This window comes from Ursus maritimus, unplaced genomic scaffold (assembly GCF_017311325.1).
Source record: "Ursus maritimus isolate PB19 unplaced genomic scaffold, ASM1731132v1 scaffold_2, whole genome shotgun sequence".
Taxonomy (NCBI): Eukaryota; Metazoa; Chordata; class Mammalia; order Carnivora; family Ursidae; genus Ursus; species Ursus maritimus.
Genome location: NW_024424452.1, coordinates 50,931,249 through 50,947,564, shown reverse-complemented (window position 1 = coordinate 50,947,564; position 16,316 = coordinate 50,931,249). Strand labels below are relative to the sequence as shown.

General features: G+C 39.3%; 1 protein-coding gene across 1 annotated transcript in view; it reads right to left on the bottom strand.

Annotated features, from left to right (window-relative positions):
• RAB3GAP2 (RAB3 GTPase activating non-catalytic protein subunit 2) overlaps window positions 1-14,073 on the bottom strand; it is a 102,957-nt gene extending 88,884 nt beyond the window's left edge. The window contains exon 1 of the mRNA XM_008685680.2: window positions 13,836-14,073. Coding sequence (XP_008683902.2) covers window positions 13,836-13,950 — 115 coding nt within the window. The 5' untranslated portion in view covers window positions 13,951-14,073. The remainder of the gene's footprint in view (window positions 1-13,835) is intronic.
• Window positions 14,074-16,316: the final 2,243 nt, after the last annotated feature.

Genomic DNA, 16,316 nt, shown 5'->3' with positions numbered 1-16,316 from the left:
AACAAATGGAAAGATATTCCATGCTCATGAATTAGAAGAATACTGTTAAAATCCATACTAGACAAAGCAATCTACACATTCAATCCCTGTCAAAATAGCAACAGCATTTTTCACAGAACTAAAACAATCCTAAAATTTGTATGGAACCACAAAAGACCCCGAATAGCCAAAGCAATCTTGGGGAGGGGGGACCAATAACGTGAGGTATTACAATCCCAGATTTCAAGATATACTACAAAGCTGTAGTAATCAAAAGAGTATGATACTGGCACAAAAATACACACATGGATCAACAGAACAGAATAGAAAGCCCAGAAATAAACCCATGATCACACGGTCAATTAATCTTCAACAAAGAAGGAAGAATATGCAATGGGAGAAAGACAGTCTCTTCAACAAATGGTGTTCAGAAAAGTGGACAGCTACATGAAATGGATGAAACTGGACTACTCTCACACCATACACAAAAATAAACTCAAAATGGATAAAAAAGCTAAATGTGAGACCTGAAACCATAAAAATCCTAGAAGAGAACACAGGCAGTAATTTCTCTGACATCAGCCAAAGCAACATTTTTCTAGATATGTCTCCTGAAGCAAGGAAAACAAAAGCAAAAATAAACTGTTGGGACTACATCAAAATAAAAAGCTTCTGCACAGCAAAGGAAACAGTCAACAAAACTAAAAGACAACCTACTGAATGGGAGAAGATATTTGCAAATGACATATTTAATAAAGGGATAGTATCCAAAATATAGAAACAATTTATATAACTCAACACAAAACAAATAATCCAATTAAAAATGGGCAGAAAAGGGGTGTCTGGGTGGCTCAGTTGGTTAAGCGTCTGCCTTCAGCTAGGGTCATGAGATCAAGCCCCACATCGGGCTCCCAACTCAGTGGCAAGTCTGCTTCTCCCTCTCCCTCTGTGATCTCTCTTACACTTACTCTCTCTCAAACAAAAAGTTTTAAAAATTTTTTAAAGTTTAAAATGGGCAGAAGACATGAACAGACATTTCTCCAAAGAAGACATACAGATGGCCAACAGACACATAAAAAGATGCTCAACATCACTTCTCATAAGGGAAATGCAAATCAAAACCACAATGAGATATCACCTCACACCTGTCCAAACAGCTAAAATCAAAAACACAAGAAACAACAAGTGTTGGTGAGGATGTGGAGAAAAAGGAACCCTTGTGCAAGACTGGTGGAAATACAAAAGGGTGGAGCCCTTTCCACAGCCACTGTGGAAAACAGTATGGAGGTTCTTCAACAATTAAAAATAGAATTACCATATGAATGTATATTTACGGATTTGTGGATTACCATGGATGAACGGATAAAGAAGAGGTGGTATATATAAACGGCGGAATATTAGCTATAAAAAAAGAATGAACTCTTGCCATTTACAACAACATGGATGGATCCAAATGGTATAACGTTAAGCAAAATAAGTCAGGGAAAGAAAAATACCATGATTTCAACTGCATGTGGAATTTAAGGAACAAAACAAGCAAAGGGGAAAAAAAGAGAGACAAACTAAAAAACAGACTCTTAACTACAGAGAACAAACTCATGATTACCAGACATGAGGTGGGTAGGGGGATGGGTGAAATAGGAGATGGGGATTAAGGACTGCACTTGTGATGAGCACTGGGTGATGTATGGAATTGTTCATCACTCACTATATGGTACACCTGAAGCTAATACAACACTGCATGTTAATTATACTAGAATTAAAATTTAAAAAAATAAAAATAAACTTTTAAAAAATGGCAAATATTGCCTATTGGAGAAATCTAAAAATAGATCATGAGACTGCTTCCCTAGTCTCGTTCTTTCACGCTATGATTCACGTGCCGGATGTTGCTTCGGAAGCGGTTATTTTACAACTGTATTACATCAGGACAGCATCCGGCTATAAGCTAAATATTTCAAAGGCTCACCTTTTGTTTCGTTTTTAAGACATATTTATTTGAAAGAAAAGAGAACAGGAGAAGGGGGAGGAACAGAGGGAAAGGGAAAAGCAGACTCCCCGCTGAGCAGGGAGCCCAACTGGGGGCTGGATCTCAGGACCCTGAGATCATGACCTGAGCCGAAGGCAGATGCTTAACCCATTGAACCACCCAGGTGTCCCTGAAAGGCTCATGTTTTAACAGGGGTTTCCCACCCCATTTCCTGTATAACCTGCTGAAAAAATGGCATTTTCAAGTACATGAGACATTTCTGCTTAGTTTTGAATCTTTTTATTTGGTGGGGCAGGGGGGGGGCAAATCTTTCTTGAGGGGTGAGCTTCCTTTAAAATCAATTTTCACACTCTTAGCCAATTTCCCTTAAAATTCACAGAAAATCAAGGACTACATTGAGGATTTTGAGTCTTTACAGAAGCTTGCCAGCTTAAAATATTTCGTTAGTCCCCCCTCATTTGATGGACATTCATTCTTGTTTCATACCACATCTTGAATCACACTTGCTCTTTACATTAAAAAAATTCATAAGCTGATCTCTAACCAACTTATATGATGTGAAGAGAGAAAAACAAGATGAATAATAGTAACAAAAAGCAACTACCTCCTCACTGATTAGTCACTTGACTTTTCAACCCTGAACTTTATACCTGTCACTGAAGATGACTATTGTGAACTGTCTAGAGGAACTGATAACCTAAGCATCAACTGATGTTCTTATCCTGATCAAGTTCAACGTCTTGCCTGAATGAATAAAACCAGTGACTTTAACTTCAACATTTAAAATGTAACTACATCTCCTTCTGAAGAGAATTTTTTTCCTTGAAGAGATCCGATTATACCGGTATAAAAAACTATTCGGTCTCTCACTTGATAAATGATGTAGTCATTGAAACATAGAGAAAACATTTTAATTCAGTCATCAAAAATTACAGATGTCTTTTTTAGGGGTATTTCCAGTGAATGAATTATTCCACCAACAAAAGCTCAAATAAGAAATTCAACTTCCGTTTTCCATAGCTCTTTTTAATTCCAAAAATACCTTATTCTGATTTGCTGCTGAACAGTCTGTCCTCATGAACTGAATCTGTTTCTCATATAACAAGAACCTGAAGCTAGAAAGGAAATTGAATCCTAAAGTGGGCAATTAATTTGGCAGTATTTGCTTTTTCCAATATGAGTATGTCAAGATCAAAAACTAAATGAGAAACTGAAATCATTAAATGTTAAGAAAAGAAAAACTTAATTTAATCTCCATGGTCTAATAAAAGATCTTATTAGCACAGAAGCACATTCATTTCCATTCTTCTGAGACAAGAAAAAACAGAAAAAGGAGCAAGAACCTCTAGAACCTATGACTTGTAAATAAGTCAAAAACTTCAACAAATTTTAGCTGGCTCTTCTTGGCCAAGGCAAAGCACCCCTCACGTAGCAATACAAAGTAAAAAATAACTAAAGAGTAGAGAAGCTGCTGCTTAATTTCCTATGCCTCAGAATTATTAATCTTTTCCTATTTCTAGGGAAATGGGAAAATAAATTTCATATTAGCATATTCTTTTCAGGACAGAAAAATATGTAGCTATCTAAAATGAGGCCATCCCATTTCAGCAAGCAGAGTTTCTTTCTTTCAACCCACCAACACTAAATAATACTAGATCTGTAAGGGCCCTTTCAGTTCCAGAATTCTAATGACCTCTGTTGTCAAATAAGTGACCTCTCATACCACGTAAGAAAGTATGCCCTAATAGACAATTCACAAAATGACAGAACTGAAAATATCTTTAAGCAGATATACTATATCTTCCTGCTCTAAAAAGTTTATAAAAATAAATATTCTCTCTTTGGCCAAAAACCTAGGAAATCTTTCGAACCACCTTCACAAAAACAACAAAACAATCCATATAGACAACGAAATTTAATTGCCCTATTTCATGTTCTATTTTGTTTTTCAAAGGAAATCACTAAGGTCAATAATATATTATGTAAATTAGAAAAAATTGCATCTTTTATAATTGGTTCCTACAATGTCATACTTATGTTACTGATTTATTATATCCAAAGCAGCAAAAAAAGATGAGCACAGCTAATAAGGTAAGGATGTGCCATTTCAAGATATGGGTGAAGGTATGTAAATAATGGCTAGCTATTGTTAATTTCTGCATATTCTAAAGAAGCCAATTCAACACTACTATTTAACCCGTTCTATTCAACTAGTCCTGTGAGAACTTTAAATTCTTTTTTTAGCAATAAAGTATTATTATTATTATTATTACTACTAACATATAATGTATTATTTGTTTCAGGGGTACAGATCTGTGATTCATCAGTCTTGCACAATACACCGTGCTCTTCCAATACCAGCTTAACTTTGCTATTACCCGCTGCTTTAAAAAAAAAATACAGATAAAGCCTGACAATAATCTTATTATCACATGAGAACCATTGTTCACTTAACAGAAAAGCAAAAGTCAAAGAAACTGATAACACAGAGTGACAACAAATGTGTGCGTAAATAGGCATTTCTGTTTACCATAGATAAGAATGAAACTGACCAATTTTTAGAGTAATCTGGCAACTGTAACCAGTATTTAAAATGTGAATTTCTATTATTCAGCAATTCCAATCCTAGAAATGTACATACAGAAATACCAATATCCTGGGCGCCTGGGTGGCTCAGTCAGTTAAGCAACTAACTTCAGCTAAAGTTGTGATCCCGGAGTCCCAGGATGGGGATCGAGCCCTGCATCAGGCTCCCTGCTCAGTGGGGAGTCTGCTTGTTCTCTCTCATTCGCTATCTCTCTCAAATAAATAAAAATCTTAAAAATAAAAAAACCAATATCCTATGTAAAGACACACATAAGGATGCTTACTGGAGCATTTTCTTATAGCAAAATTTCAGAAATAATCTAAATGTTCATTGATAGAGGATTAGTTAAATATATCCTGGTAGAGTCTTCACTGGAACACTGTGTAGCCATTAGAAAAAATGCTATATGGTAGCATATACAAACTTGTAAAGATGTTGACATTATACAATTAAGTACACCGAAAAAGTACCCCAATATATATTTTACAAAAATGAGATAATATAAAATTAAAAGTAAATACCCAAGCAGCAGGTCTGTATGTTGTCTAAGCAGAAAGTCTCAGAGGATTCTCACCACAGCAGCACAACAGAACTTTGATGATGAAAGTGTTCTATATCTGTGCTATCCAATAAGGTATCCACTAGGCATATGTAGTCATTGAACACTTGAAAAGTGGCTAGTATGACTAAGGAACTGAATTTTTACTTTTATTTTCTATTAAACTTAAATTACCACATAAGACTAGTGGCTACCACACTGAACAGTGTTAACACTGAAGTTTTAACACCTAGAAGGTGGGATAGGAGTATCCAGAGGTGGCTTTCATGTTCGATTTAAAAAAAAAAAAAAAAAGCAATGTGATGAGTAACTATGTCTCTCTTAACTTCTCTCTTCTGGGCAATTTATATGTGAGACCTAGGCTCACGTGGTGCAAAGAAAAGTGATCTGTGTTTGAAAGACTGTTCCTGGTCTTCTTTTCAAAGGAGAAACATGGGCATGGCACACACCTAAGAATTCAAGGATTCATTGAATCAAAGGATTCAATGATTCCTCTGCAATGGGGAAGGTTCCTTTAGGGTCTCTATAGTTCCAAATGGTATTAACATAGTAGTCATCAAAAAATACTTGCTGTCTTATAATTCCAGGATTGTCACTTTAAATAAAATTAAATAACGCCCGAGGAATACCAATCTAAGATTACCTCCCCTTCTGGAATACTTCAATAGCCACCCAACTGGTCATTCTGCTTCCATTTTCACCCACCACTCCCATCCATTCTTCCTTTGCTGACATAAAAATGTCTCCAAAATATTAGCTGGTTATCCTATTTCTCAGCTCAAATTCCTTTTTTACAGATTGCCACTGCTAACTCTAGCAAGTTTCAAACTCCATCACCATTGCTATTGCCTTAGTTCTGTCTTTACTTCTGAAGGCCCACATCTGACTTCTATAAACATCACCCAAATAGTAACCTACCTCCAGCTCTGAACTACCCGACCTATTCTTTTCACAGCCCCCAAATCCATCCCTCCACAACTCAAATCTTGAAATGCTATGCTTTCATTTAAAACCATCAATGGCTACCCTCTGCCTATAGCAGAGATTCCTAGCAAACTGCAAACAGGTTACAGGGTGAACCAAGATATGAATCCTCTCATCTTCCAAAACAGCCAGGTAGGGCTTGGGGCTACTGAAACTTCCAGCAGGTCACTTCCCACCATGAGCAGCTTCATTTATTTTGTATCACCAACCTCTCCGTTACCATATTAACTGACATACATTTTTATTATGTTAAAAACATAACCTAAAGTTTACCATCTTAACCATTTTTAAGTGTACAGTTCAGTAGTGCAAAGTATATTCACATTATTGTAAAGCAGATTTCTAGAACTTTTTCATCTTCCAAATATGAAACTCTATACCCATTAAATAAGTCCCCTTTACTCCCTCCTCCCAAGTCCCAGTAACTTCATTCCATTTTCCATTTCTATGAATTTAATTACTTTAGTGGAATCACACAGCATTTGTCTTTTTGTGACTAATATTTCACATAGCATAGTGTCCTCAAGGTTCATTCCCATTGTAGCATGTTGTATGAGTCCCTTCCTTTTTAAGGCTGAGCAATATTCCACTGTGTGTGTATGTATGTATGTGTGTGTGTATGTGTGTGTGTATACCCCATTTTGTTTATCCATTCATTCAATAAGCATTTGGATTACTTCTACTCCTTGGCTTTTGTGAGCAGTGCTGCTATGAACATAGGTGTGCAAATATCTCTAAGATACTGTTTTCAACTCGTTTGGATATATACCCAGAAACGAGATCGCTGAATTACATAGTAATTCTTTCTTTTTTTTGAGGAAATTCCATAATATTTTCCATAGCAGTTGGACCATTTTACAATTCACCAACAGTGTAGAGCTCCAACTTCTTCACCTCCTTGACAACAGTTGTTATTTTCTGGTGTTTTTTTTTTTTTTTCTTTAAATAATAGCCATCCTAATGGACGTGAAGTGCTCTCTCATTAGGTTTTGATTTGCATTTCTCTTATGATTACTGATATTGAATATCTATTCATGCTTATTGACCACTTATACGACATCTTTGGAAAAATGTCTATTCAAGTTCTTTTTCCAGTTTTTAATCAGTTTATTTTTACTGTTGAGCTACAGTTCTTTATATATTGAGGATACTAATCCCTTATCAGATACATGATCTGCAAATATTTTCTCCCATTCCATAGGTTGCCTTTTTACTCTTGATCCCACCCTTTGATTCACAAATGTTTTAAAGTTTGATATAGTCCCATTTGCCCGTTTTTGCTTTTGCTGCACGTGCTTTCTGTTATATCCAAGAACTCATTTTGAAGTCCAAAGTCATGAAGCCTTCCCCTATGTCTTCTTCTAAGCATTTACAGTTTTAGATGTTATGTCTAGGTCTTTAATCCATTTTGAGTTAATTTTTGTGTATGGTGTAAGACAAAGATCCAACTTCATTCTTTTGTATATGGATATGCAGTTTTCCCAATACAATTTGTTGAAGAAACTATGCTTTTCCCCATTGAGTGGTCTTGGTATCCTTGTCAAAGATCATCTGACCATATATGCAAGGGTTTATTTCCAGACTCTAGCCTACTGGACTATTTGTCTGTCTTTATGCCAGTACCAGTTTAATTACTTTGATTTGATGGTTTTGATTACTGCGTTTTTTGTAATGTTTTGAAATCAAGAAGTATGAGTCCTCAAACTTTTTTCTTCTTTTTCAAAATTGCTTTCACTATTCAGATACCAAGTCTTTTTTTGTGTGTGCCATGACCGGGGCGGCGGGGAGGGGGAGATTGGGAATGACTGAGCCCTATCTTCTATATCTTCAAATTTTTTGTTTATATACACCTAAGAGGTTTTCAATAGTATGTATCTCTTGCACAAAAGATGTAATTTCTTATATACAATAAACATGAACATTTTAATATAAATGTATACCATCTTTTAAATTTATTCAGTGGATTCTATATACTATAGGGAAATGATACACACCAACATTTGTTAAAAAATGATGTTCTCTGAAAGTAATTTTATAAATCTATTTTTCTCCTTAAATTCTTATTTCCATTCCATTTCCTCCAGACTGCTATTCTAATGTAATATTAATGTATTTTTATTATTAATCCAAAAATTTCTCTGCAAAAACATGAACTGAGAAAAGTTTTCTTGTGGTAAGACTCCACATATTAGATTTTTTCTTCTTGACTTATTGCAATTATTGTAAGTTGATAACTGAGAATAACAACATACATGTATCACAAATTTTGATGACTATTGAACATAAACAGCAAAAATTATTTGGAAATGCCTCAATGAGATGGATGGGGAGTTCATGGTGCCTTGATTAAAGTGGAAGCTTTTTTAAACACCTTGGAGCAACTTACTATAATATTCAGAACACATGAAAGCTGAGCCTTTAGTAAAGTGGAAGAAGGGCAGGGTAGAAAAATAGGTACTTTCATAAGAGTATATGGAAATTATTTTACTTAAAACTATCTGTTTCCAAGTAACCCTTGGACAAATTTCCATATAACTCCAAAGTACTCTTAACTTTCATCTGATGACCCTGCTACTGCATAAAATTTAAGTTCCTGACAATCTCTGCAGCTTCCTTCTCACCATACCCCACTCTCCCACAATTTACATTTGCAGCTTTCTGGACGCCATCCTGTTTCACATCCCTTGCCTATTTTCTCTCCAGCTGACAGGCATCTATTAAACAATTAAGACTTCGTGAAGATGATGGTTTCTCTAAGACAACTTCCCTGAGTCCCTTATATAGAATGAACCAACACTCCTTCATTTTCCAACCGTCAGCGTGCCAAATTACAAAACAACACCTTTAACACTCCTTTTACATGCTTATTTCCTTTATTGACTGAAAGCTCATTGAGGAGAGGGACCTATTTTATTCACTCTTTAAGACTACTTTGTGCTTAGTACATAGGAAGTACTCAACAAACACTAGCTCCATGAAGGAATGAAAGACTACGCATGTCTCAATTCATTGACAAATTTTGTCTGTGAGAGCCTCTTTCAATTTTAAATTGCTAACAAAATCCATTAACTCCATAAATGTTCTGAAATTCCTATGACCGTTTCCCCCAGTAGAATCTTGAACAAAAGAAAGAACTTTCACAAAACATAAAATATGGGTATTTTAAGCCCTCTGTAATATCCCATCATGTAAAGTGACCTCATGATTTCAGGTTATCCTAAAAAGCACACTTGGCTCAGTGACTGTTTAAAAATATGACTTTAACTGATGACTCCAACATAATTACCTGCATACTTTATCTTCTATCTTTCTGGTAAAAGAGGCAAGAAGGAAAGCTACCTTATTTTTTTAGTTTGTCATTAGGAAATTATTTTATTATCAAGTAAATTAGGAGATCCATAATATTATAATACCAAAACGACCTCCAAATATTCTGATTCTCCCTCTCTGTATATGTATTTTTTTGCCCAACTCAAAATTATAAATACCAGAAAGTTCTAGTCTAAAAATCCAGTTTCACTGGGAATTATGCCACCATAGTTTATGTAGGGACCCCTACTATTACCCATCTCTGAAATTTCAAAGTATGAAACCAAATTTTTTGTCTGAAATAGCATCTGATTGAGTAGAAACAATTAGTATCACTAATGTAAACACTGGGAAGCAGTAGGGTTCAAGATCTCTTTTAAAGCCAAAGAAGAGAGACACCTGGGTGGCTCAGTCGGTGAAGCATCTGCCTTCAGCTCAGGTCATGATCCCAAGGTCCTGGGATCGAGTCCCTGAGTCCCTCATCAGGCTCCCTGCTCAGCGGGGAATCTGCTTCTACCTCTGCCTGCCACTCCTCCCCCTGCTTGTGCGCACACTCGCACGTGCTCTCTCTCTCTCTCTGACAAATAAAAATCTTTAAGCCATAGAAGATATTCTCATTTCATAACTGAAGATACAAAGTAACAAAGTCATACTGTTCTCTGACAATTCAAATATGGAAAAGAGTAGTATTGAGTTCTGGGTGCCCAGGTACCAGATAGCATTAGGTCTATGCCAGCTGTCCACATTAAAGTAATTAAACCAACTAATAAACCTTCAAAATTATCATTATTGTTGTTTTGGTTTTATATATCCCCTAGAAATGAGCTGGGATAAGAAATTAAAACTATATAAGCTAGGAAACTAAAATGATCTCATAACTCCTTTTCCGATAATCATTTATAACACTAATAAAAGTGAAGCAAAACAAGCCCAAACACCATCAGTAGGTTAAGGCAGTCCTACCTGCTTAGTTCAGGTTGTCTTAATGAAGAGCTCTTTACAAAACCTGTTTGTTTGTTTGTTTTTTGGTTGTTGTTTTTTTTTTAACAAGACCCGCAGTGATTATGGAAATTCATAGCACTAGTCATTCCAAGAATTCCAAATAAATTATCAAGAGTAGGACAAGATATTTTGATGATCTTTATTTGTAAATTAAAGCCCTGTTTTAACTGTAAAATATCAGTTTGGCAAAGGAGCTCACTGGTTAAGAGGTTCTTTCTCCATTTATTTTCTACTTGAATTGATGATAGCTCCAATAATACCAATATACACAACCTAAGAATTTGATTTAAAAGGGTAATAAATTAAATCACACTTGTAAACCCATAAGCATATTGCAAATTAATCCAGATGCTTAGGGGTATGACTATACATCCCCGACCGCCTGGATTGTATTCATATCCTTAGACTAGCCTTCACTGTGTGACCTTGGATAAGTATTTAAGCTGTATGTGCCTAAATTTTAGCACCTATAACTGTGCCATACAATATGGTAGGCACTAGCCACATCTGGCACATTTTAATTAATTTAAACTTTAAGTAAAATTAAAAATTCAGTTCCTTGGTAGCACTTGCCACATTTCAAGGGCTCAAGAGCCAGATATGGCTAGAGGCTACCATATTGTACAGCATAGACATACTGATAAAAAGAAATAAGACAATATGACTGAGAGTAACAAATGTGATCAAGGGGGCAGGAATAATTAGATTAGGTGATCAGAAAAGGCCTCCATGAAATGAGACTTGACTAACAAGATGCAGCTAGAATGCAAAGATCTGCATATAGCATCCAAAGCAGAGGCAAGAACAAGGGCAAAGGCCTCAAGTGCAAATGAGCCGGACTGGTTTAACAACAACAAAGTGTGTCTGAAGCACAAGAAATAAGGGGACAGTAATATGGGGTGCAAGAAGTGGCAGGAGGAAGGGCCTCATGGGCCTTATAAACAATGTAAGAACTTAAGATTTTATAAGTGCAAAAAAAGCCATAGAATTATAAAGGGGGCATGTTATGATCTAAATTGCCTTTAAAAGCTCACTCTGGCTGCTTTTGGGAAGTAATTACAAGAAACCAAGAGTGGAAGCAGGAAGTTCTGTGAGAAGACTGGTGCCACAGCCCAGGTGAAAGAAGAGCAGGGGAGTGGCAGTGGGATAGAGAAAATCTGTTGTTTCTGCTACATCCCCTGCCTACAGTCCTGTATCTACTATCTGTCACAACCTGGCTCCTTGAAAAAGTCAAGTTTGTTGTTTTTTTTTTTTTTAAACTCCTCAACAGCCTGTAAATATGCTTTCTGCCTCCACCATTCCATGGAAACTGTCCTAAGGTCCCAGTCACCTCCACCTTCCCAAAACCAATGGGCACTTTTGCATCGTTACCTTACCCGACCTCAGCTGCATCTGCAACTGCTGATTGCTCTTCCCTTTCATCAAATCTCTCCTCCCTCTGCTCCGGGGCATTGCTCTCACCTGGTTTTCCTCTCTTTCTCAGTCTTCCTCCCGTTAACCTCTACGTAACTCTAAGGGTACATCTTCAGTACTCAGTTCACTGCATACATAATCTTGGAGACTGAACTGACACTTCTGGCTGGTAACTCCCAAATGATCCTTACTAAATTTCAGACCTCTAGATTGTGTCTGACTGGACCCCCTCACTTAGACATACCACAAACATTCCACATGCGAAAGGTCCAAAGCCCATCTCCTTCATTCTCTCTCATTAAACATCCTTGCACAAGCATTCTCAGCTCTCTCATTCATCAGCTACGACCCCATCACTAGATCTTCACTAGGTCCTACAGACTACACCTCCTTAATAGCTTTCCAATCTCTCTCTTCCTCTCAAGTCTTGCTGAAGTGATTTTAGTTCAAGCTCACATGGCTTCGTGGATAATTGGTACAACCTCCCACCAATCTCCCTGCTTCCCATCTTGCCACACTGCTACCAAGGCCCATAACAGGTATTCAAAAACTTCGATGAATACGAGCACAAACCTGACATGTCATTTCTCTACTGAAAGTGTTTCAAAGGCATCCCACTACTCCCACAGGCTTCTCCTGATCAAACTCCTTATCACCTGTATAGCCTCATCTCCCCCCATCCTCCTCTTCAGCCAAGCAGCTCTTAGTTATCTAAACGTCACCTCATTTCAGGCCTCCCTTCCTCTGCACATTCTATTACTTCTTCCCTATGCATCTAACCATTACTTCAAAGGTGGGCTTAAGTATCACCACTAGAAGGAGTGTCCACTAGTGCCAGATACATACACATATATGTATGGGTACAGATACACACTTGTGTGTATATCTCACTCACACCGAATAGTAGCTGCTTATTTGTCCCATTAAATTATAGCTCCTAGAGGGCAGAGACCACCAACCTTATTTGATCGGCAGCACTACTGACTGGCACAGAGTAAATATTCACAGATACTTCTGATTGGATATCTTCCACATTTAAGAAAGGGGAAGGAGTTTATTTAGTGGACTTCCACCACCATTCCAGCATAGCATAAAATGACAGCACGGTACTACAAAACCAAATGTGCTTCAGGTGGGAAATACTTAGAAACCAATAAACGCAAAACGCACACCCTTTCGATAGGAGAAATGTGGAAAATTCTGAGACACTATGTAGTACTAATAAGCCAGACTCGGGATTTTATACTACCTGGACAAGGGCTTATTTAACAGTTTGACGATAATAGCAGGTGAAAGGCGTCTCATCTCAATAAAGGAAATTAACTTTTCCTGGCCCTGCTGCTGTAATTTTAGTTCCTGCTGTCGATTCGCCCTCACTTCCTGACAGGTTTTCCTTATATGGGAGACGCTTACTCACCACCTCAGGAGTCACTCACTTGTCAATCAGATATTTATTCTCTACATCTGAATGGGGGGAAGGGGCTGGAAGAAGGGAGACTGGGCGATGATAAACACTTTCGGGAGGAAGGGTGGCAGAAGGCCACGGTCCCAGGGAAGGAGGAGAGGGCGGGGGGTTGAGGCAGGACAAGGGGGAGAAGGCTGACAGCTGGCAAGGCATGGGAAAGAGGATGCGATCACGGAGTAAGCCGTGCGGAACAGGCGACCGCGGGCTGGAGGGAGGAGGAGATGGAGAGGACATTCGGAGAGAAAGCTGGAGAGGAGGGCGAGGGGAGTGGGGTCGGCAGCGGCGACAGGAAGCAAGGCGCAGTTCAGGCCAGAGGGCGAGTGGCTTAGGAGAAAGCTGGGCGACAAGAACACAGCACCGACGCCGCCCGGGCGGACGGAGCTGTAGGACGAGGAGGACAGGGGATCGTTGCTGTGCGAAGAGGGAAGCATGGGGGGAACGAGGCGCCCCGAGGGCAGGGGCGGCGGGGCGGCTAGGAGACCCGAACCCGCGGAGCAGGGGCCGCGGCGGAGCGGGGGAAGGGAGAGGCGAGGCGAGGGGCACTTACTGGGGTCCCTCCGCACGGCGCCGCTGGGGGTCTCCTCCCGCAGATGAGGGAAGAGGAAGTCCCGGGCGGCCTGGAGGTCCTGGAAGTAGCAGAACTGGACAATGGAGCAAGCCATGGCTCCGGGAACCCCGCTCGGGCACCCACCTCACCTCACCACACCCTGCCCCCCGCCAACCCACGGCTTCCACAGCCGAACCCGCACTGCTTTAGCCGCGCAGGGGCGGGGAAACCAAACCGGAAGCTGTCAGCGCGCTCGGGCCCGCCGCCCCGGAGCGCTGCGCATGCGCAGAGCGAACCGGGCGCCGGGGGCTGGCGCGGTCCGAGTCATGTGACCGGCGGCTGCCGGGGGAGCCAACGTCGACGTGGAGGCTGCCGATCGACTTTCGCCTGGGCTCTGCGCCTACACCGGGAACGATCCCTTTTATTCGTTCTGGCTTTGAGCCAGAGATGACCTAATTGGACGTTGTGCACGCCAGCCTTTGAGTCATTTAACCAATCTTATTGATGTCCTACTGTTGGCACGATCCCGATATTCCAGAGAAGACTCCCTGTTAAACTCATGGCAGGCCAGAGGGGGACAGTATTATGCAACCCTCAGAGTTTGAAGAGATTACTTTCTCTTTTGGAAATCAGCCCCACGAAGACTAACTTTTACATGCTCCTTCTGTAAATTCCCATAGTACTATGCACGCCTAATATAGTACGGGTTATATTGTATCATAAACTCTTTTAAGTTTTCGGCACTCATTTGGTTTTTCATTCATTCTAACGTTCATCCATTCAGCAAATATTTGTTGCTCCTCTTTTCTATGCCAGCCACGCCAGGCGCTGGGTATGAAGCAGAGAATAATAGAGATGAAATACTTGTTCCCACGGAGCTAAAATTTTAGTGGCAGATAGGTAGTAAGCAATTAATTTCTCAGCTATTTAACTGAAATCGTGACAATGCTAGGAAGGGAAGTGGTAAGACCACATAACAGGGAACCCTTCCCTAATGGTTGTCTGTTTAGTTTTTTTGGGGTGACGGTGGAAGGTTGCCAGAATCAGGAGCAGACTTTGTTGTAAACTTCTGGAGGTTGGGATCTCATTTAACTCCTCTTTATACTCACAGTATGGAGCATAGGACCTGGTAGGTAGTGCTTATTAAATATTTACTGAAGGAATAAATGGAATGGAATGTCTACATAGAGTAAATAAAGTAGCCCGCTTCTCTTACAAGGCGCGTTGTATTTTTTAAAGTAATTTTCTGTCCATTGTTTGATTGGGTAGTCACAATGCCATCTTGAAAGATATTTTATCTCACTTTTTTAATTTTAATTTTTTTTAAAGATTTTATTTATTTATTTGACAGAGAGCGAGAGAGGGAACACAAGTAGGGGGAGTGGGAGAGGGAGAAGTAGGCTTCCGGCTGATCAGGGAGCCGGATATGGGGCTCCACTGCAGGACGCTGGGATCATGACCTGATGGGAAGGCAGATGCTTAACGACTGAGCCACCCAGGCGCCCCCCATTGAGAACACTCTTAAACTTCATTTACGTTATTTTTTCCTAGAAAGCAAAAACCAAAAAGGAATGATTTTAATGTTAGGGCACAGCACGGTAGGCACTCACATCCTTCCTAAAACCTGAAGTGGAATGGGATGGAAATTAACTGAAGGCAAATAGATGAAGTCCAGGGCATCCGTGTCTGTCAGGCCTGTGTACACTTAGTCCTAATAATATAATTTAGTGCCCAGGTTCCTACTTCATTAATTCCTGTTTCTAGAGTAGAATGGTTTTTGCAAAATTAAATCACCTATGTTATCAGCTTAACAGGGATCAGTTCTTCACCTATAACATACATGGTTCAGTTAGATGTGCTATAAGGTTCCTTAAGCATTAGAGACCTGTAATTCTATGATGCAAGCTTGCAGAAGAGGCAAGCTTTCAATGTTTCCATTTTCCATCTGAAAAAAAAAATGCAATGTTTCTTCAGATCATCCTGTCCTGGTGATTAAACCCCCAAAATATGGCACCAATACCAAACTAGAATAAAATTTAAATTTATATTCTTAGCTTCACAGGATGAATAAAGAACACGTGATATTTTTTGGAAGGATACAGCTTAATTCCTTGAAAACCATTCAAGTTCCTATTCAGGTAAATGCATTTTGTGGAAGTAACTGCCCTTGGCGGATTCAGCTGGGCTTTGTTCTGCCCTGAGGCATTCATATATCTCCTGTGTTGTGGCCATTGAATTTCATTACTGCTGGGTTTCAATGGTGAAGTCCCTGACTTCCTTCCAAGTGGTATTGAAAAGGCTCATTCATGAAAGTTTTGAAGGACTTTAGAGACCCTTCACAGAAATTACAACACATTCATGAACTGAACTCTTCCCCCAGGAAGTTGTAAAGCTGCAGGGGGATACCTCTGGAGCTCTGCTGCCATGGTTTCTGCGAGTGTAGGAGGATTGTGTTAGACAGTGAACATCACTAACCACACA